At 42.8% G+C, this 21,022-nt stretch overlaps 2 protein-coding genes across 16 annotated transcripts in view; both read left to right on the top strand.

Annotated features, from left to right (window-relative positions):
* The window catches only part of stxbp5l (syntaxin binding protein 5-like), a 101,878-nt gene extending 93,083 nt beyond the window's left edge, over nucleotides 1-8,795 (top strand). For 6 of the 14 annotated variants that reach the window (XM_035522701.1, XM_035522711.1, XM_035522707.1 and 3 more), the window contains 6 exons: nucleotides 814-1,053; nucleotides 1,948-2,320; nucleotides 3,544-3,709; nucleotides 4,712-4,823; nucleotides 5,122-5,381; nucleotides 6,050-8,795. In XM_035522701.1, the coding sequence (XP_035378594.1) occupies nucleotides 814-1,053; nucleotides 1,948-2,320; nucleotides 3,544-3,709; nucleotides 4,712-4,823; nucleotides 5,122-5,381; nucleotides 6,050-6,091 (1,193 nt within the window). In that variant the 3' untranslated portion in view covers nucleotides 6,092-8,795. Of the gene's footprint in view, nucleotides 1-813; nucleotides 1,054-1,947; nucleotides 2,321-2,862; nucleotides 3,010-3,543; nucleotides 3,710-4,711; nucleotides 4,824-5,121; nucleotides 5,382-6,049 lie in introns of those variants that run through there. The other 8 variants (XM_035522712.1, XM_035522708.1, XM_035522710.1 and 5 more) reach the window with 4 other exon arrangements.
* Nucleotides 8,796-11,147: 2,352 nt separating this feature from the next.
* poglut2 (protein O-glucosyltransferase 2) lies at nucleotides 11,148-19,795 on the top strand. Of its 2 annotated transcripts, none has more exons than XM_027032764.2 (10): nucleotides 11,148-11,723; nucleotides 12,902-13,107; nucleotides 13,255-13,406; nucleotides 13,672-13,749; nucleotides 14,213-14,385; nucleotides 15,905-16,142; nucleotides 16,339-16,548; nucleotides 17,051-17,140; nucleotides 18,509-18,613; nucleotides 19,561-19,795. In XM_027032764.2, the coding sequence occupies exons 1-10, from the start codon at nucleotides 11,536-11,538 to the stop codon at nucleotides 19,576-19,578; spliced, it is 1,458 nt and encodes a 485-aa protein (XP_026888565.2). In that variant the 5' UTR covers nucleotides 11,148-11,535; the 3' UTR covers nucleotides 19,579-19,795. The 2 variants fall into 2 exon arrangements, with proteins under 2 accessions (XP_026888565.2, XP_026888559.2); XM_027032758.2 differs by having other exon boundaries at nucleotides 11,152-11,723; nucleotides 13,255-13,460.
* The last annotated feature ends 1,227 nt before the right edge of the window (nucleotides 19,796-21,022 follow it).

The raw sequence follows: 21,022 nt of genomic DNA, 5'->3' as shown, positions 1-21,022 counted from the left end.
ATTATTATAGGCAAGGTCTTCTAGAACATTCATAAAATATGCCCACAATTGGATAATTGGTGTAGTTTGTCACACTAGAAGTAAGAGATATGGCATTAAGCTTGCTGTCACATATAAATTGAGCTATCCAAACCCAGAACCATGACAGAGAGGGAGAGAGAGAGACAGAGAGAGAGAGTAAGAGAGAGAGAGTAAGAGAGAGAGAGTGAGAGAGAGACAGAGAGAGAGACAGAGAGAGAGACAGAGAGAGAGAGAGAGAGAGAGAGAGAGACAGAGTGAAACTGAGAGACTGAGAGGCAGAGATTTTTTTCTATGTAGTTGAGTGATGAGTTAATTGAAGAGATCCAGAAATACCTTTGTGGATTTGACCTTATAAATATGCCGAGGAGACAACCTCAGGTCAACACAGCTCTGAAGAGGCAGAATGTGTGTTCCACGGTGTGCTGTGTATATGTAGGGTATCCTGCTACTGTGTATGTGAGCTTTCTGTGTATGTATTTGATATTCATCTGTCCTGTTGAAATGGCAAACAATAAAAACCAAACACAAAAAAAGTCTCTTGTAGTCATGTTGTCCTGTTTGCATTTGTAACTGCAACCAAAAAGGTCAAAATGCCTTTATTATTTGTATCAAAGTGATTGTTTGGAAACATAAGCAAAGATGCATTTACTAGAATCTTCATTCTTATATTTTTACAGCTCTGGCATTCCTAGACTCTTTCCCTCTTCCTTCTTTACTATTTCCCTTCTCACATCTTTTTTATCTCTTCACTCCCATTTCTTCCTCTCTTCCTCTCTCTCTCCCTCCCGCCAGAGAGTCGGGAGAACTCTTTCAGCCGCTCCCGGAGCTCAAGCGTCTCCAGCATAGATCGGGACACTAAGGAGGCGGTGACTACGCTGCACTTCGCTGAGTCGTACGGCCGCAGGTCAGACGTCCTGCCCGCGCCGTGCCTGTGGGTGGGCACCAGCCTGGGCCTGGTGCTGATCGTGCCCATGTCTATCCCTACCGACGAGCAGGAGAGGATGGAGGAGCCTGTGACCATAGCGCCCACCAGTGAGCGCTGATTTTGCCGTACCAGTCTGTGGACTCTCTGCTACTTAGCCAGCGTTTGTGGGCATACGTTTTGGCCCACATCCTATGGGCAGACGCTTTAACGCCAGATCCCATTGATAGACCATTAAGCCAAACCTTTGGATAAATCACTTGTGTCAAACCCCATAGAACCCATTGCACAGATATAAAGTACAGACCCAGTACAGACCCAGTATAAACCCAATATAGACCCAGTACAGGCCCAGTACAGACCCAATATAGACCCAGTTTTAACCGTCTAAACATACCTGCATGACCCTATGAGCAAACCATATGGGATAAAAGTCCTATGGCTTTTACAGCCTCTGTATCCAAGCCTACAGTTATGAGCCTGTGTACGGACCCTCAGAGCCTGGCTGGTGGGTCAATCAGGTCAGCCCCTAGTAGCTGAGAGAGATGTGGTCAGGGGAATTTGAGCGTAGAGCAACTCTGCTTCGGCCTATGTTTATATTTGTCTGTAGATGCGGTCACTTCCTGGACTTGTAGGAAAGGCGTGGCCTGGTGTTTTAGTTCAGTGACATGCAGACGTGAGCCAAAGACAGAGCAAGTTTCGTCAGTGTAATTCTATCTGGCACGTGAGAACTGCAGGACATGGCCTGACAGACTTGAAGTGTTCCAGTTTGAAGGAATTGATCACGGCTGTAATTGGTGTCCCATGGGATGGTGGTCCTTGTTGATGGTGAGAAGTTAGTGATGCAGGGTAAACACTCCATTTAGTTTTATTGTTGATGAATGAATGCTTTCTTTTTGTCTTTCAACGAACCTTTGCTCAGAAATGTCTCTTTTGATTGTCTTTCCATTGTTTCACTTTGATAAACATTCTTCCTCTTCTACTCCCCCCCCCCCCCCAATCAGGCACAGTCCTGATGCTCAAAGGTTCTGTCCTGCGCTTCAGCTTTCTGGACTGCACCGGCGGCCTCATCCACAGCCCGCACGAGGCGTGGCGGGACACGCATGCCCCCGACGACCCTGAGCGGCCCCGCCGGCGCAGGCTGGTCAACTTCTCTCCCTGCTTCTCGCAGGAGGCCGGCGGCGATGGCCACCTGGCCGTGGTGTGCTCCGAGAGGCAGGCCAAGGTCTTCTTCATGCCTTCCCAGGCCTGCCTGTACGTCCACAACATCACCGAGTCCTCCTTCGTGCTGCGCGCAGACGTGGTGGCCATCTCTAACATCTCCAACAGCGTGTGCCTGGCCTGCTTCTGTGCCAACGGACACATCATGATACTCAGGTTCAGCCACATCCACCTCACGTTTGGCAGAGACAAAACCAGTCAGGACTGCAAATCTATTATTTCATCATTCCTATTGATTATCTTACCATGTCGGATAGTTGTTTATGGGGCATATTAGATCAGGAAAAAAAACTGCAGAATTTAAACATCCTGTGTGGGTGTTAGTCACACTGTGAAAACTCTCACATTCTACATGACCTGTGGGGTTACAGGAGTCTCCACTAATTTCATAAATTTATGGAAAAACTTCTTTCCTTACAATCCTGACTGGCATGAAATCCTCAGCCTAAAATATTTCTTTCTTGGTAAATTCTAACCCTGTTATTTTAGCTATCAGCAGCAATCCTCTGTCACTTAGTTGCACACATTTTAGCCTTTAAAGCTTTAATGTTTTGAAGCAGTGATTTCCATAATCCTTTTCCTAGTTTTTAGAATGATACAAAGACTTAATCCTGCTACTATCCCTTGTGTAATCAATATACTGGCCCTGCAAACAGACCACTTATTTGATACTTATCTGATCTTGATTTGTTTCCAAGTGTAAAAATGTAGTCTTTCGGGTTGGCCTGCTGAATTACTGAATTACTGAACTGCAATGATTTCAGGTGATGTACTGAAGAAACATCTTTCTAGATATTGTGTTAATGATGCTGTGGTTTGTGTGTGTGCGTGTGTGTGCGTGTGTGTGCGTGTGTGTGCGTGTGTGTGTGCGTGTGTGTGTGCATGCGTGTGTGCATGTGTGTGTGTATGCGTGTGCGCGCGTGTGTGTATGCGTGTGTGTTTGTGTCTGCGTGCGTGTGCGTGTGTGTGCGTGCGTGCGTGTGTGCGCGTATGTGTGCATGTGTGTGTGCGTGTATGCATGCATGTGTGTGTGTGTGCGTGTGTGTGCGTACATGCGTGTGTGTGTGCGTATGTGTGCGTGTATGCGTGTGTGTGTGTGTGCATGTGTGTGCGTGCGCGTGTGTGCGTGCGCGTGTGTGTGTGTGCGTGTGCGCGCGTGTGTGTGCGTATGTGCGCGTGTGTATGTGTGTGTGCGTGTGTGTGCGTATGTGTGCGTGTGTGTGCGTGCGTGTGTATGCGTGTGTATGCGTGTGCGTGTGTATGCATGTGCGTGTGTATGCGTGTGCGTGTGTGTGTGCGTGTGCGTGTGTGTGTATGCGTGTGCGTGTGTGTGTATGCGTGTGTGTGTGTATGCGTGTGCGTGTGTGTGTGTGCTGCAGCCTGCCCAGTTTACGGCCCCTGCTAGATGTGCACTACCTGCCACTAACAGATATGCGCATTGCTAGAACGTTCTGCTTCACTAACGGAGGGCAGGCCCTCTACCTCAGCTCTCCAACAGAGATACAGCGCATCACCTACAGCCAGGAGATGTGCGATAATCTACAGGTGTGTGTCTGAGGGGGTGCTGCACGTATGCTGTTGAGTGTGTGCATGTAAATATCAGATGCACATTTCTGGCATGTGTGTGTGTGTGCAGAGTTCATGTGTGTCGTGTGTATGGAGGTGTGTGTGTGTGTGTGTGTGTGTGTGTGTGTGTGTGTGTGTGTGTGTGTGAGAGGGGATGACAGTCCCTATTGAAGTGAAATGTCATGCTTGTCATGGATGCTTTGAGATCTGCTGGGTTAAGCCCTGGTGCACCTTCCAAGATCTCTCTCTCCCTCTTTCTCTCTGTCTCTCTCTAAAACACACACCTACACACACACACACACACACACACACACACACACGCACGCACGCACACACGCACGCGTACGCACGCGTGCATATGCACACAATGCTTGTATGTGTGAATGTACACACATAAATATACACACACATACACACAATGCTTCACTCATCACACATGCATTCATAGCTAGTATTCTGGACGTAGTCTGTCTAACCCTAAACTCAAAATACAGTGGAGAATGTGGACAGTCTGCACTGACACGGGTCAGTTTAGTCCAAGACCAGCCATAATCTGGACAGTCTGCACTGACACGGGTCAGTTTAGTCCAAGACCAGCCATAATCTGTCTCTGCTGAACTGGCTCTTAATCTCACAAAAGTAAAACCATTGAAATTCAAATTGAAAACATACCTGTCTTGCTGTATGTATTATAAAGGGAATAACAATATATACTTAAAAGTGCACATATTTATAGGTGTAATTTGTTATTGTTTTCTCAATAGTTTTAACATGCTATATATGCATTTTTTAGTCATGAACAATAGAGGTGAGGGACTTAATACTTTAAAATGTTACTGCACTGCCATCTGCTGGACAACCAGGAGCAATGACGGTGTTGTATTCACTTGAGCACTCTCAGTTCTGCTCCACTGTTTCTCTCTAATAAGTGCGTTCATGGGCTGATGATTGTTTATTGAATAACCAACCAATTGGCTGCAGGAGATGCTGGGGGAGCTGTTCACGCCGACCGACACACCTGAGGCGCAGAACCGAGGTTTTCTGAAGGGCTTTTTCGGTGGTAACACCCAGACCTTCGACCGAGAAGAGCTCTGTGAGTGCACCTCTGTCTCCACTGAGTGTTTCTGTGTGTGTGTGTGTGTGTGTGTGTGTGTGTGTGTGTGTGTGTGTGTGTGTGTGTGTGTGTGTGTGCACATGTGTGAGAGAGACATTTTTGTGATCAGTCACAGTATAAATAATCCATTCATATTCTCACCTCTCCCCTATGTGTAGCTGAGTGTAAAAAGTAATCATTGAATGTAGTCTTTCCAGTTGAGCTACTAAATAAGAATTGAAATTATTTCAGTTCATGTACTGAAGAAAGAGGCTTCTTCCTTTCGTTATCTGTGTAGATAGTGTGTTAATGACACAGCGGCGCGTGTGTCCTATAGTCGGTGAGGCAGCAGCAGGGAAGGCTTCTCGGAGCCTGGCGCAGCACATTCCAGGCCAGGGCAGCGTGGAGGGCGTGAGAGCAGCCGCGGGCGGGGCAGTGGGTGAGCTGGCCCGAGCGCGCATCGCCCTGGATGAGAGAGGCCAGAGGCTAGGAGAGCTAGAGGAGAGGACGGCTCTCATGATGGCCAGCGCGGAGACCTTCTCCAAACATGCGCATGAGGTGAGAGGGAAATGTTATAACGGACAACCTTATAGGGAACAGACAACCGGATAGGGAACGTTTTGTGAGTTAGTGAGAATACAACGTGTACATTTATCTAATGCGGCTTAAAGTTTTGACTGAGAAATTGAGGGTTAAGGGTCTTGCTCAGGGGCCCAACAGTATCGACTTGACAGCGGTGGGACTTGAACTGGCAACCTTCTGATTATAAGTCAAGTACCATAATGGACTTGTTTATGCATTATGGTTTAAAAGTTCAGAGAGCACTGTCCAAACCAGGGTGGTCTGTATAGCTTAAGGTGCTTTATCTGAACATGACTCATTGTAACTTAATGTCGGGGTCACTAGAGCTTGTGCTGAATCAACTGCGTCACTGGGGGGATTTCTGGGATATGACCGTCAATCATTTAATACAAGTGATACAGCTAAAATCCAATTAACACCAGGTTCAGATTACAACTTTTACCTAACTTCTATGGATGAACAAACGATACTGTATTTAATCCTCTTATTTTAAAGTGATCGTGTCACCCATAGTGATGATGCTTACGCATAGTTCTGCTGGCACCAATGCGGTATACTATGATGCTGAATTTGTGGATTCACCAGCTAATTTTAGCTTCAGGTTAACTTGAAAATGCTGTTGTTTTTTTTATTGTTCTCCACAGCTGATGCTGAAATGTAAGGACAAGAAGTGGTATCAGTTTTAGAGGGCTCTGGATGGAAGCTAATTCCACCCTCTAACCACAAGGGGGTGCTACTCTGGAACATGGACCTTCACTCTTTCACAAAGAGGCACGGAGGGACTTAGTGCTGTTCCATCGCTATTGGAGCTGTGTGCACAGGACTACATTTCAATCAGACTGGTTTGGCAGACTGAAGACAGAATATGATGGACATGTACCATTAGCGTTGATTAAAGGGGTGACCATGCCCTCCTGCGTTGTCGATTAGACCTTATTTGTTCATGTGCAGAGGCTGGGGTCCTCAAGGGAGGTAAATTGGCTCTAGATGTGTAGATACTCTGAAAGCTATGAAACCAACAAGACTGCATGAAACAAAATGGATGACTTATAAAAACATAAAACTGCCATATTCAGCAGCATGTTACTTTAAAACAAACGGAAATAAAAGATTAACAGAATTTTATTTAATAATATAAGCCAATACCAGAAACCTATGACCAAAAAAAAAAACAAAAAAAAAAAACTTTATATTTTTTGAAATAGTGACAAAATATAAATAAAAAAGAAAACTGTATACCTGCATTGCTATAAGGCAAAAATATTGTTTTGGGGTTTTTTATTACACCATATTTTTTCTTTGAAAAACATTATTTGAGAATATACGCAACTGTCTTCCCATCAGTAATTGCCCATTGAGTTCCACTCTTATATTCAATTTGCAGACATCAAAAATATATATAGTAAAAAACCATTCACAGTTCTCTGAGAGAAAACATACAATCTGCAGCCAAACTAGAGTGCACTTACCAACAACTGGTTCTGAAAGATAATCTCATAAACTACATGTCATGTCACTAGCAAAATAATACTATGTTTACAAACTAGCTGCTGACAAAATGTCCCTTGAATTACACCTTTACTAACAAATAAAGAGTTACTTCACCCTCTCCTAGAAACGTAAGATGTAACAAAGTGGTTTTAGGCGTATAAGCGAGAAGAAAATTCTTTTTGGCAATATGAGCCGTGAGTACATCTTTGTGGTCTTACCTGGGTGTGTTTCTAATCATGAAGCCAATGTAATAATACATGTGCCATATTCTAGATGGGTGAAGTATCTTTCCTGTAAACTAGCGATGAACCTATTATGTCCGTGATTGATATTTTGAACTGTTACCTGTAGATGAAACTAGTCTAACTCAACTTGATGGTTAGTCTGGTTATTCGTGTCTGTTACAGTACACTGCAGTTGCAAATGTTTGTTCATTCAAATTGTATGGTTTTTTTCTTTTTATTATTTATTTACAAATAATTCTTAGCTGGCCTTTCATATCATTTTGTTTTCCGGACTTTTCTGCTGCCTCCGGTGATGTGTAACAAGGATTGGTGAACCTCAGTGTACCTCACTGGAAATGTTGTATGGAAAAACCTCTGCCAAGTCCAGGAAGCTTGAATATTTGTGAGAGAGTGAATTTTTCCGTACCATGTAGAATGAGTTTGACATTTACATGATGTCCGAAGAGTCACTCGTGTCTTTTGATTGTTGTTGGAACATGTGCAGGCAGAGACTTGGCCATTGGGACACTACATGAATCTATATTCATGTTCTTTGTGTTATGTCTTTTAGTGTGTGCACTGTTCAACGTGAATGGAAAGCCTTGGTCACTGTGGGATTTGGATTGATATTAGCTTACATGTGAGCGAAATCTTTCTGGATTGTACTTTTAGTGTGAAACCATCTTTTATTGGTTTAATTTCTGGCCTGATGTGCTTGTGCTGTAAGCTGTGCCGTTCCTTTTCCACAACACACTTCTCATAATACCCATAATGACTTTCTCCACTTCTTCTGCACCTCGGCTTTGTATATAGGAGGGGCTGCACTCTGACGTACCTCCTGGTCAAGTAAAAATAGGTAGTGAACACCAACAGCGTGAGAACCAGAACCTGTACTGTTTGTGTTGAAGCTCATCATGCAAAACAACTTTTTAAGGTATAGTTTACCCTGAGCAAAAATGCAAGAATGGCTAACAACATTAAAAAAAGCTAGCAGGTCATTGCTAGCAAGCCATGGAAGGATGAACCACCCCTTTCAAAGTTTGTTTTAATAACAGCTTCACATATTTATGAAGTGAACTCATGTGGCCATCTAAGAATTTGACCACCAGAAATGGTAGCATTTTCAGAGCCAAGAAAAAGAGCTGATAAAGAATGATTTCACATTCATCATCGCATTTGTTTCAGCAGCAGAAACAATGGCAGGGTGTTCTGTTTCTATGTCCTCAGCTTTTATACGGAAATGTACAGTTGAACTTGCGGAGACTGCGGGAAAATGTCATACAATTAAACTACTGACCGATGTGATTTGGACATTTCTTTGTGAATGTTGTACCTGTTAAAAGATGGTACCGTGTCTAACATTCCCAGTGAAATTCCACAGCCCCCCACACCATTCCTGAGCCGCTGGTCTTTTCAGAGAAGGCAGATCTTGTTTAAATGGGTATTACCACCTTTGGTTCTTATCGATATTACAGTAGTGTTATAGAAGTTACTAAAAAAAAAATCCTAAAACATATGTTGATGCTAAACAAGTTGAAATAAACATTGATTGATGTATATGATATTGTGAAACTGATTTGTTTCTCTCACAGTTAGTTTAGATATGTGTGTGATGTCTAGAGTGTGTATAAGAAAAACTCACTGTCATCGATCATCATGCATAATTTGAAGAGTGTCAACCGTTCATTTGTTCCTTCTTCACATTCTTCACACTCTGCTCTGGAGTATACGTGGCGTTTAACACATCTACTGTTATTTTGGTTCTGAAAATTCTGGTTTAAATATCACCATTGATTACAGACCTACAGACTCATTCACAATAAAACTCATCACATTCCAAAGCCTGCAAAAACTCCACCTCTTACTGGTTGCTATTAAGGCTTAGATACAATTGTAGTGAGAATGTGTGAATTTATTTCTATTTGCGGATTTTGTAAGGAAATCATAAATGATCTCTTTGCCTGTCCAGACAATGGATATACTGACCTATAAACAATCCTCTCATAGGATAACAAGAATTCTTTGTTGCTCACAATTAAACTCACAATCCTACAATTAAATCCTACAATTAAACTAACGTTTTTTATTACACTTAAACACTTCAGAATCCTCCATGATGGTGCAGAGGACGCATCCTTTTTAAAAGCAGCCGCTACACTATTTTCCTACAGATGAGACAAAAAAAAAAAAAAAAAAAAAAAAAAAAAATCAAAGACATGAAAGTAAAGAGTGAGATAAATGATCAATTGTATAATAACTGTAGTACTGTATCCTGTAACCACTCTATATGGGATATGTGTAGATTTACTAACACAGCCACTAAAATAACTAGCGTAAAAGGTTCAATCATCACCTATTCCTCCTCATTCATTGCTGCAGGAGTTATATCTCTTTTAAGAGGTACATCCAGCTGAACACTGGAGGAACCAAAATAAAATATGTTGATCAATTCGCTAAACACCTTTAGGCCATCAAATGTGAGTATTTGTAGTTTCAAGTGGCAAGGCATTTTAATGTTAATGGACGCTGTATTAATGATGTATGTGTTTGCATAACATCTGTATGCGGCAGGGATCATATACAGAAACATATGCCAAGTATATCAGCTAGACACCTCCGAGTCTAAATGGGAGGAAGCACAGAGAATGGTGGGGAGCAGCAACGCTAAGATCCTGTGTGACCTCCCAATCCAGACAGATAAGTGGCAAACCAACCAGACAACATGACAGTCGATCAGATGAATAAAACAGCAGTGGTGATAAATGTGGCAGTCCGAAGTGATGGAAACATCCAAAGGAAGGAATGTGAAAAGTTGGACTGAAAGAAGAAGCAGAGAATAAGGTTATTCTGGAATGTTAGGGAAGGTTAACGCCAAGCTTGTTCCACTGGTGTTAAAGGCACTTGGAGCTCTAACCCTTAAGATGGAGGAGTAGCTGAAATCAATTCCATGAATGAAAACATCAAGCTCAGTGCAGAAGAGTATGACACCTGAACAGCAAAAATATTTAATGTACCACACTCTCAAACTCTCAGGCCTCTGGTAATATAATATATGGTCACCCACTGGAAGGGCCATTTACACACACACACACACACACACACACACACACACACACACTTTAGAGACACGCATCTAGTAGAGCACTGGACCTCCTTTGGCCTTCAGAACCACAGCAGTCCTTTGTGGGATAGATTCCACTAGGTGTTTAGATCATTCTGCATAAATGTTGGCCTGTGCAGACTGGATAGCTTCGATGAAGGTACTGACATGCTCTGAACAGCCTGATATACTTTGTCCCAGACATGCTCTATTGGGTTAAGACCTGGGGACCGTGAACGCCAGGAAAGCAAGGAAAACTCGCCGGCATGTTCCTGGAACCAATCCATGACTATATGACCCTCATGTAATGGTGCATTGTCTGGTTGACAGTATAATTCTGCCATAGGGTAAATGAGCTGACATGAAGGGATAAACTTGGTCAGCCACAATGCTTATTTGTAAGATGAATAATATCATAATAGGAAGATAATTCATCACCAAACTATTCATCTTCTAATGAAATCACCTGCTATTTATTTTCTACTTCAGCCAACCATTCTGCTCATCCCACATTTACATGAATGAAAATGTCTGTTTTACTAAATTAAAGTTGATCAACACACATTTTATGTTTTCGTGTGTTCTATAACAAAAGAAGTGATATTAATTCAGATGTATCGAGAAGCACTGTTGCAATCTTTGAAGAGAAGGCAAATGCCACATGCAAACAATTCCTGTTCCTATAACGCGCCCAGTCTGTAACTCACTGGCAAAAAGTGTATGCGCGGAATCTGCGCAGATCTGTGTAACGTTTGTCCTGCTTGAACATTCCCACCGTCGGTATTCCGTGGAGCCATAGTTGCCAGATTAACTGTTTCCCGCTAAATGAGGAGAAAGCCTCTTTCAACATTTAGCCCCCTCGGTCGCAGAAAAAACGTTTGTAAGCGGTAAAACTAGCGGCAAGGAGGAACGTGTAGAAGTCTGTAATAGCAAACATTAATTTACATATTAATTTAAGCTTCCGATGGTTGGGTTTAAGGCAGTTTGAAAGGTGGTCGATTTTAGAAGACCTGGCAACCACATACGAAGCCGACCAATCACATATACCGATGAGGTGAGGAAAACGTGTAGAATTCCCAGAGAATAAGTTTACGCGGAGCCGGCTGGGACGGACGCGTCGTGAGTGCGTCGTGGGCAATAGTCGCAACTCTTTCCGCAGTACTCGGTACTGGAGAGCGGGCCGATATATATGTTGCGTCTTCAAGACGGATAAAGAGCAGACGTAGCGTCCGAAGCTGATCTGTTGTGTTATGATTAACAATCGGGGGGTCGTGGGTTGTACCGCTTAGACGCGCACAGTTGCCCCAGGCCGATAATGCCTCGGCGGGCGCTTTTGGGGCATCTACTGCGCTTGGCGGCTTTGTGGCTGCCAGCCCCCGCACTGTGTGCCAGTCCTGCGCCCAGCCCGTCCCGAACTTTAGTGTGGGGCCTCGGACTCGAAACCCACGCCGTGCTCCCTGTCCGTTTCTTCTTCATACAAGCCGTGGACAAGGCCGGGGTTAAGTAAGTAGCTCCAGATCACGCCGGAAGACGGAATTGTGCGTTAGTTTCTGCATGCAGGTACAGTTTGCGGCAGCGTTCGTCTGAGATGGTTTATTCCCTGTGCGGTTTAAACGCCGTGCACGTCGAGCGTTTTGGTGCCTTCCATGGTTATTTACTTGGTCAGAGTTCCTGCAGTGCTCCTGAAACACAATGCTTCACAATTTCAGACCCGTGGTTTGCCCGTTTGTTTAAAATGAACATTTTCTACAAATGCTTCAACGGAGGACTTGCAAAGTTCATCGCTTAAAAAAAGTCACCTAGCAAGAGAAGATTACTGGTGCTGTTTACTACATCAAAGTGCAGGTTCAGTCTGGAGCGGTTTGTAAATAGAAAGTGCACAGCCATTTGGATCTTGACACATCCCAGGATGACTGTTTTTCTTCATATTCATTAAATTAGATCAAAATCAAAGGAGGCTGAAGTGATGCAGCCTAGTTCATGGTACTGCCAACAACCTGGCATCATCCAGCTACTTGATAAGATTCTCACTTCAAAAATAAGTCATTTAAACACTTGTAGTAGGCTCTAGGCAAGAAATGTCAGAACGAGTGTCCAAGAATGTTTGTTTGAATTTACCTGGGAATATATAGTGATTCTGGCTAGAATTGTTTGGTAAAATGTCATGATCTAGTAACGTCATTTGTGTACAACTTGGAACTCAGCAGAGCTGAAAATGAAAGCGGTAGAGTGTTGGGCTGCTGCAGGGGCAAACCTGACCTTGCATGTAAGGGGCAATTATAAATTGGCCTGCCTGGCCTAATTATACATTCTGGCATGACACCTGCTTTGTTCCGATTTAATGAGTTCAGTGGAGCATAGCATCCATTCATAATGCCTTTTAATCTCTGACTAAAATGTGTTAAGTTTTAAATTTGGCTTTAAAGAAAGTTTGACGAAGATGTTTACACACATTGTGCACTTCTTTCAAATGTTACAAATTGATCGAGACGTGTTTAGCGGGCAAAGTTTGTGCTTCATTATGCTCATGTTTCCTTCAGCCTTTCCTCTGAAATATCAGTTCAGTACATCTCATCATTCATTAAATTTTATCTCAGTAAGTCTCCCAATCTGCTTTACTGTTGGCCTGTATTTACACACCCACTCATGTGTCCTTCCCTCTATCTGTTCCACTTTCTCAGTTTCACGACCTCACCGGGAGAGAACACCTTTGAGGTGAAGGTCGTGTCACCCTCTGAACCCTTCTCCAGGATCTGGGTGCAGCTGCTAGATCGTCACGATGGCTCCTTTCTGGTGCGTTACCGCATGTACGCCAGCTACACAGACCTGAACATTCATGTCCTACTGAGGAACAAGCCTGTGGCCAAATCTCCGTACATTCTCACAGGTGAAAGTCATATTTTAATGGGGGAAAAAAACTGCCTTGTGGACTATACTGCATTATGAGACCTGGATTAGAGATTTGTAGTCTGTTAAACGTAACCACTTAGTTATTGTAGTCATTGCATCTGTGTGTGTTTCTCTCTCTCATCAGGCTCAGTGTACCATGAGTCATGTGACTGTCCCGAGTCCAATGGTGCATTATGGGAGAAGTACATGCGCTGTCCCTCTTCCTTCGCTCAGATCCAGCATGATCTGTCTGTCTTCACAAGGGTGGACCTGGACCGCAATGCCGAGGAGATTCCTGTACGCTTTGGCCAGAGACAGAGTTTGTGTCACTACACCATTAAGAACAACCAGGTAGTGGGGAGAGAGTTCCCACTCTCATTTCTCATTTGTGTTGGGAACACACAATGGAAGTTATCACGTGAAACAATATAAAATGGAAAATAATTACCAGTTTAAAATGTAGTCAGACTGTTCTTTTTTTTTTTAAAGGATTTTTCTTTGTAAATTTGGCCATGAGTTTGATGCGAACACGAACAGCTTTGACAGGCGTGCGTGTGTGCAGGTCTACATCAAAACGTATGGAGAACACGTCGGCTTCAGGATCTTCATGGATGCCTTTCTTCTCTCTCTCACACGAAAAGTATGTAACAGTTGACCATTTGAACAGACGGAAATGAGATGTCTGTCCTGTTACCTGTTATGCAGAAAGGGTGTTTCTTCTGGGACACATTTCAATAAATATTTTTTTCTTCTGTGCTGAACTGTTTGACAGAAACTGACCCAGTTGTTATATCTTTTCAGTCAGCAGGGGGCACTATCACACTGCAACTATGAAAAAGGCACAGCCAAATAGGATCAAACTATAGCAATTATCTTGTACAACTAAATAAATGATGGACTAGTTGTTCAAAGCTTCGGGCGTTGATGTTTACCGTCATGCAGCGTCTTTCAGGGTCTTGCCGCTGATGTTTTTCAATGCTTTTGGATGTTTCATGCATGGAGCTGTTTTGCCCCAACCAGGAATTAATATATATAACTTTATATACTTCAGGAACATAATTTGTTTATCACTGACTTTAATTCTAATTTTTCCATGTCATCAGGTCACACTTCCAGATATCGAGTTCTTTGTGAACTTGGGTGATTGGCCTCTGGAGAAGAGGCGGGCCCCAGGGAAGCTCCACCCCATCTTTTCCTGGTGTGGGTCCAATGACACACGAGATATTGTTATGCCGACCTATGACCTTACAGAATCTGTGCTGGAGACTATGGGCCGGTATGGAATTCCCGTTGTATGTGAGCTGAGAGGCACTTTTGAGGTTTTATTTCTTTATATTTTTAAACAAAATAGACACTTTGTGGTCCTGCAGAGTAAATTACGCTGCTTGGCCAAAAAAATGTCACCACCTGGATTTAACTAAGCAAATAGGTAAGAGCCTCCCATTGGATAATTGTTACTGCATGGGTGATTTTTTCAGCTGGCAACAAGTTATTTAACCCTAACTGATGCTGTGAGTAGTTTCTTATTTGTTAAATAACCATGTCAAAAGACACATCCTGTGGTCGTGGAAAAGATGTTAATCTGCTTCAGAAGGGTCAAATTATTCGCATGCATCAAGCAGAGAAAACATGTAAGGAGATTGCTGAAACTACTTAAAACAGGTTAAGAACTGTCCAACGCATTATTAAAAAGTGGAAGGACAGTGGGGAAACATCTACGAGAAAGGAATGTGGTTGGAAAAAAAATCTTGAATAATCGTGAACGGCGATCACTTAAACGTGTGGTGAAATCAGATCGTAGTAAAACAACAGTAGAACTCATGGATATGTTTAATAGTGAAAGTAAGAGCATTTCCACACGCATAATACGAAGGGAACTCAAGGTACTGGGACTAAACAGCTGTGTAGCCTTAAGAAAACCACTTGTCAGTGAGGCTAACCGCCAAAAACGGCTTCAATTTGCTAAGGAGCATAAAGATTGGACTCTGGAGCAATGGAAGAAGGTCATGTGGTCTGACAAGTCCAGATTGACCCTGTTCCAGAGTGATGGGCGCATCAGGGTAAGAAGAGAGGCAGCTGAAGTGATGCACCCATCATGCCTAGTGCCTACCGTACAAGCCTGTGGGGGCAGTGTTATGATCTGGGGTTGCTGCAGTTGGTCAGGTCTAGGTTCAGCAACGTGTGCCCAAAGAATTCGGTCAGCTGACTACCTGAATATACTGAACGACCACATTATTCCATCAATGGATTTTTTCTTCCCTGATGGCATGGGCATATTCCAAGATGACAATGCCAGGATTCATTGGGCTCAAATTGTGAAAGGATGGTTCAGGGAGCATGAGACATCATTTTCACACATGGATTGGCCACCGCAGAGTCCAGACTTGAACCCCATTGAGAATCTTTGGGATGTGCTGGAGAAGACTTTGCACAGTGGTCCAAATCTCCCATCATCAATACAAGATCGGGGGGGGGGGGGGAATTAATGCAACTCTGGACAGAAATAAATGTTACGATATTGCAGAAGCTTGTGGAAACGATGCTATAGCGAATGCATGCTGTAATCAAAGTTAAAGGTGGTCCAATGAAGTTTGTTACCTTTTTTTTTGGCCAGTCAGTGTGTATGCAGACAAATCTCATGGCTAACGTGATAAGTATTTTACTAATTTTAGATCTTTAATTTAAACCAAAATGCAGGATGATGTTTCTTGAGCTGTAAAGCTGGAAAAATGAAACCAGATTCATAGAATAGATAAGGAGGTGCTTGCTGATTCTACCCCTTTGTTTTCTTGTAGAGTGAGTTTGGACATGATGTCAGTGCAGGGCAACACGGGTCCCCCCTGGGCTGAGAAGAACAGCACCGGCTTCTGGCGGGGCCGTGACAGCAGGCGGGAGCGCCTGGAACTGGTGAAGATGGCCCGGGCCAATCCCACGCTGATGGATGCTGCCTTCACCAACTTCTTCTTCTTCAAACACGACGAGAGCCTTTACGGACCGCTCGTCAAACACGTGTCCTTCTTTGATTTCTTCAAGGTGAGTTGGCTTGATGGATGGGTTGGATGGATTCCGTTAGCTTTGCTTCCAGCAGACGGGTGGGTAGGTGTGTTGGGTAGAAGATTGCTAGAATTTCACCCAAACTCCAAGAACCAGTGGAAATAGCATTTTATACATCATCTAATATACACTTGGTATATAGAGGACTGAGAGTAAACTTGAACTTGTCTGTAAGTATAAGTACCAGATAAACGTTGATGGGACGGTGGCGGCGTACCGACTGCCCTACCTGCTTGCTGGGGACAGTGTGGTACTGAAGCAAGAATCCATCTACTATGAACACTTCTACGCTGCGCTCCAGCCCTGGGTGCACTACATCCCTCTTAAAGCGGATCTCAGTGACCTCTTGGAGAAAATCCAGTGGGCAAAAGACCATGACGAAGAGGTACCTCCCTGCTCCCACATCCACACACACAAACGGCAGTGAAAATAAAGTTAACATCGGCGGTTAATTAGCATAGAGTGAGGATGCCATTCGTTCTGGAGAGCACAGCCCGCTTCGCTGTCGCGGGCTCCCAGCTGTGGGATCGGGCCCGCCATGTCCCAGTGCCTCTGTTGGGAGTTATGGTAAAATTGTAAAACGTCAAAAAATAAGTCTGTGTTGAAGCAGTGTTGTCTGTTCGAGGTCTGTGGTGATGTACTTATTGTTCTCAGGTTGGATATATGCCCCAAGATATCCAACCTTGCAGAATATTGTTGTTTTGTTTCATGTAAGCTTGTTTGTATTGTGGAATGTCATGGTGAAGGTTGAAAATTTAAACATTCCTTTAAAGAGTCAGTAAAGTACAGCCATAACCATAAAAAACAAAGTTGACTTATGTATGCTAAGTGTGTGTTTCCAGCTAAATGTTCTGACCTTTTCTTTATACCCCTGTTTTCTTTCGCAGGCCTTGGAAATCGCCAGGGCTGGCCAGATGTTCGCACGCACCCACCTGATGGGTGACAGCATATTCTGCTACTATTTCAAACTTTTCCAGGTAAGGATTCGTCGGCGTTAGACGGCAGGGGAAGACCAGAGGAGCCCAGCAGTGAAGAACTCGGCTGTTCTGCCGTCTTCTCAAACGCGTTTGCGGTCAGCACTCTTCTGCCTGCTGGCTTGCTCTTCTTTTTTTTTTTTTTTTTTTTTTTTTTTTTTTTCTTCTTCTCCCTTTGCTGTCACTCTTTGCTTATCAGTTTGTGTATCTTATCATATGCAATCTTTATATCAATCTTTATATCTGTTTTATGTGACAAACCCAAGGTCACTGTAGAGGTAGGTCAGATGACATAAAGATGTAAAGTGACACACACACACACACCTCTGCAGAACTGAATGAACGTGTTTGTTTATACGAGCTTCGTCTTGACCTTGGGCTGTATGGTGTGAGCAGTTGGACTCATTTTCAGGGTCATCATTGCTTCCTTTTTATTGCGATGACTCTCTACATGTCGATCCAGAACTGTACAGTATGTAATATTTTTATCGCTCACACAGAAACTGGACTTGTTCTGACACCTGCTAATACCTGCTCAGTCTCTGGCGACACTGCTGTTCGTGGTGCGAATAATGCCAGTGCAGCTCCCTCTCTCCGTGCAATGGCTGTGATCAAGAATAGTCGGCCAGCAATATGCTATCCAGTCATTCTAATAAACTGGCTATACGTGCCTAAACTGGAAAACTACACCTGCAAGATTGCATAATACAGCCCTATTAGGCACTTCACCCCACATCAATTGCATCGTGATATATAGCAGCCAGGGGTTTTAGCTCTGTAGACAGAATAGAAGTGCGATTCTGTTCTTTGGCTTCAGGATCGTAGAATAAAACTGCAAAAATTAATCTTTAAACTCCTATTCTGGCTTGAAAGCACCTTTTTTGTTGTAAAACACTATGTACGTTTGGGCTGCAGTGGCCCAGAATCTCCTAGGTGTCGTTGTGGGCAATTCTGGGGTAACTATTTGACTATTTAAATGAATCCGAATGACCTGAAACAGCTGAATTCAGTAACTAGAAGGGGTGTCCAAATACTTTCGCCCATGTTTGTGTGTGTGTGTGTGCTTCCACAGCTGACCTGAAACCTCCTGTTTCTTTGGAAACGTGCTTCAGTGTAATTTGAACTACGGTGCAGGATACCTGTCCAAAATGTCTTGTTTAGACTCTCTTTGAGTACATATAATCTGTGAGCTCTGGAGAAAATGTACTAATGTTCACGTTCACAAATGCTGATCGGAATATGTCAGGTGGATTAAACGAGGGACAGAATATGTGTAAAAGTCTCAGCAAATCCTCCCCTTTAAATGGTTAAATCTCATATGGTGCCCTCCCCCGCCCCCCATCTGCATGTGTTTCCGTGACTGTCTCACAGGAGTATGCAAAGCTGCAGGTCACCGAGCCTAAAGTTCGCGTTGGCATGGAGAGGGTGGAGCAGCCTAAGGACGACCTTTTCCCATGTTACTGCCATAGAACCAAGGTGGGTGCGCACGAGCACAGTCTACGCTGCCTTGAGTTGGAGGAAATGTAAAATTAAGTTCCTCCCTGATTTTATCTTTCATGCTAAGTAAATAGAATATGCGTGGCTCCAATTGCTATTTTAGCTCAATAGTCTATGCATTTATGTAACTTAAAGGGGGAAGCATTTATCTGAAATCTGTTTTAATTTCATCAGTGTATATCACTTACTGTGCCTTTTGACTACATTAGGAAACAATTACAGTATAGCCCAGGACTATGCAAATATTTCTAATCTCTTAATATTAGTATTTCTATTTCTAATTTTTAATTATACAAGTCAACTACAAATGAAACCTGTATAAAGTGACATTCTGCCAAATGCTACCTATGCTCATTTGTGCAGAAATGTATCAGATTGACACAAGACTTCTGCTGTCTGGATGAAGCCTAAAATATTATTTAACTTGTCAGATAAAAAGACTGAAAGAGTGAAGATATTTTTAAAGGTTAAGCACAATTTTGTGACCACAGTTACATTTGGCAGATGCTCTCATCCTGAGCAACTTGCATTTTTATCAGTACACCAGTACATGTGTTCCCTGGGTTAAACCCCTGACCTGGTCTTACTTAACACCATCCTCTAGCTGTGCTACCATGTGAGCGACTGAAGCAACTGAATACACTGTGCAGGACATGAACTTTGGATGTTCTTTTTAATCTTTACGCCTACTTGGTCTGTCCTTAAAAATTCTCAGTAAATGCATACAGTATTATGGATCAGATTATTTTATTCTCCTCACATAAATCATTTTATTATAACTTTATGGCTTCCAATCCATTTGATCCAGTTGCATAACCCATTCTTCACTCACAATCACCCACTGTTTGACAAAACGCGGTCCCACAATTCAGTTTATTCCTAAAATCATATTTAAATGCAACCCTGTCATCTTGTTTCTTTCTTAGGTCAAAGATGAGCTTTGATTGTCCACACATGGGATCCTCAAATCACTGGCACACTGTTCCGATGGAACTGCATTATAAAACATTCCTGAGGACTCATCTTTGCTTGGTTGCTACAAACACTTTGTTAAACACTTTGATTAATGTTTTGACTGTCTTTGTCTATTTTCAATATTTATAAAATATGCTTTCATTTTTTTTTAATCTTGAAATTAAATAGAAACATTTATAAACCTGTGCAATCACTTTGACTTCAACCTTTCAACAAATAAGTACATATGGCTACATGGTAGCCACTGTAGAAGTAGACAACACTGTCTTATTAGTTGTCTCTGTACAGTCAGCACTGGGACATTTAACTAATAAGGGGCATCTTTTATTTTTTACTATGAGCAAGTAGCTTGACCTGGTGCCATTGTAAGTTCACAGAAAAATGGCCAGTGGTAATCAACACTCAGTTACTTGTACTTAAGTACAATGTGTTACTTTTTTCCTAACTACTTAAGTCAACTGTCAATGCACATACATTATACCTGAAAAGAAACATATACTTGGGTTAGATACATTTAATAACTTTCTTGTTCATGTTTCTGCTTAATTTTATCCTGTTATACTTCTGAGAGCAAACTTAGACTTGTGCCCCTGCGTTTAAACGTTTAAACATGGTTGACCCTTTGTTTGGTATCCTAAACCCATATGTTCAGACAAGTTGTTGCTGCATGAGTTCTGAAGGTACCTTGCAGTTTATAATCTGTGTATCAAAATGCCAGCGATATCCAAGTGTGTGTGTGTGTGTGTGTGCTATAGTTAGCCTGCACTCTTGTAGAAAGCCTTCACAGTAAATTTTGGAATGTGATTGGGGATTTGTGCCCATTTTGTCAAAAGAATATTTGTGATGTCACGCACTGATATAGGATGAGAAGTCCTGGTTCTCGACAATTAAATGCAACTAGCGATTAGGGATTCTTTTCACAATGAGCTGGTAAAACCATATCAATTCGGGCCCTTCATTCTGCATAGGGTCATGTTGGAACAGTCTAGCTGAAACTTTACTGCCGGCACGAGAATTCTTGTAGGTATTATTCTGTTACCCTGCAAACCCAGGTTTGTCCATGAGGCAGATAGGAAAATGTGATGCCTCATGCCGAAGAATGCATGTCTGGCAGCCATGTGGCAGCCAGCTCCTGGCATTGCACATAGAAATCATAGCTGCCATGGAAACCCATTTCATGACATTCACAGTCCACGAGCTGATGTTTCTTTCAGAGGCAGATTGCAGAGTGAGAGGGTGATGCAATGGAGGAGAGATGATATAAGCCTGATGAGATAGATATATATATATATATATAGATAGATAGATATAAATAAATATATCTAAGATATTTTTACATTACAGTAGCTAATGTTGTGTTAGACTTGCCTTAGCATAGCCACTGTTATAAATAGGCTTCTACTGCATATGTTT

This window comes from Electrophorus electricus, chromosome 25 (assembly GCF_013358815.1).
Source record: "Electrophorus electricus isolate fEleEle1 chromosome 25, fEleEle1.pri, whole genome shotgun sequence".
NCBI lineage: Eukaryota > Metazoa > Chordata > Actinopteri > Gymnotiformes > Gymnotidae > Electrophorus > Electrophorus electricus.
This window is presented reverse-complemented; position numbering and strand designations above follow the sequence as displayed.

Excerpts from the sequence above, each read along its gene's own strand:
- poglut2 (XM_027032758.2), top strand. The coding sequence starts at position 11,536 with ATGCCTCGGCGGGCGCTTTTGGGGCATCTACTGCGCTTGGCGGCTTTG. Across the intron at positions 13,750-14,212 it reads TTCTCTCTCTCACACGAAAA|GTCACACTTCCAGATATCGA; the intron begins GTATGTAACAGT and ends CCATGTCATCAG. Across the intron at positions 16,549-17,050 it reads CAAAAGACCATGACGAAGAG|GCCTTGGAAATCGCCAGGGC; the intron begins GTACCTCCCTGC and ends TTTCTTTCGCAG.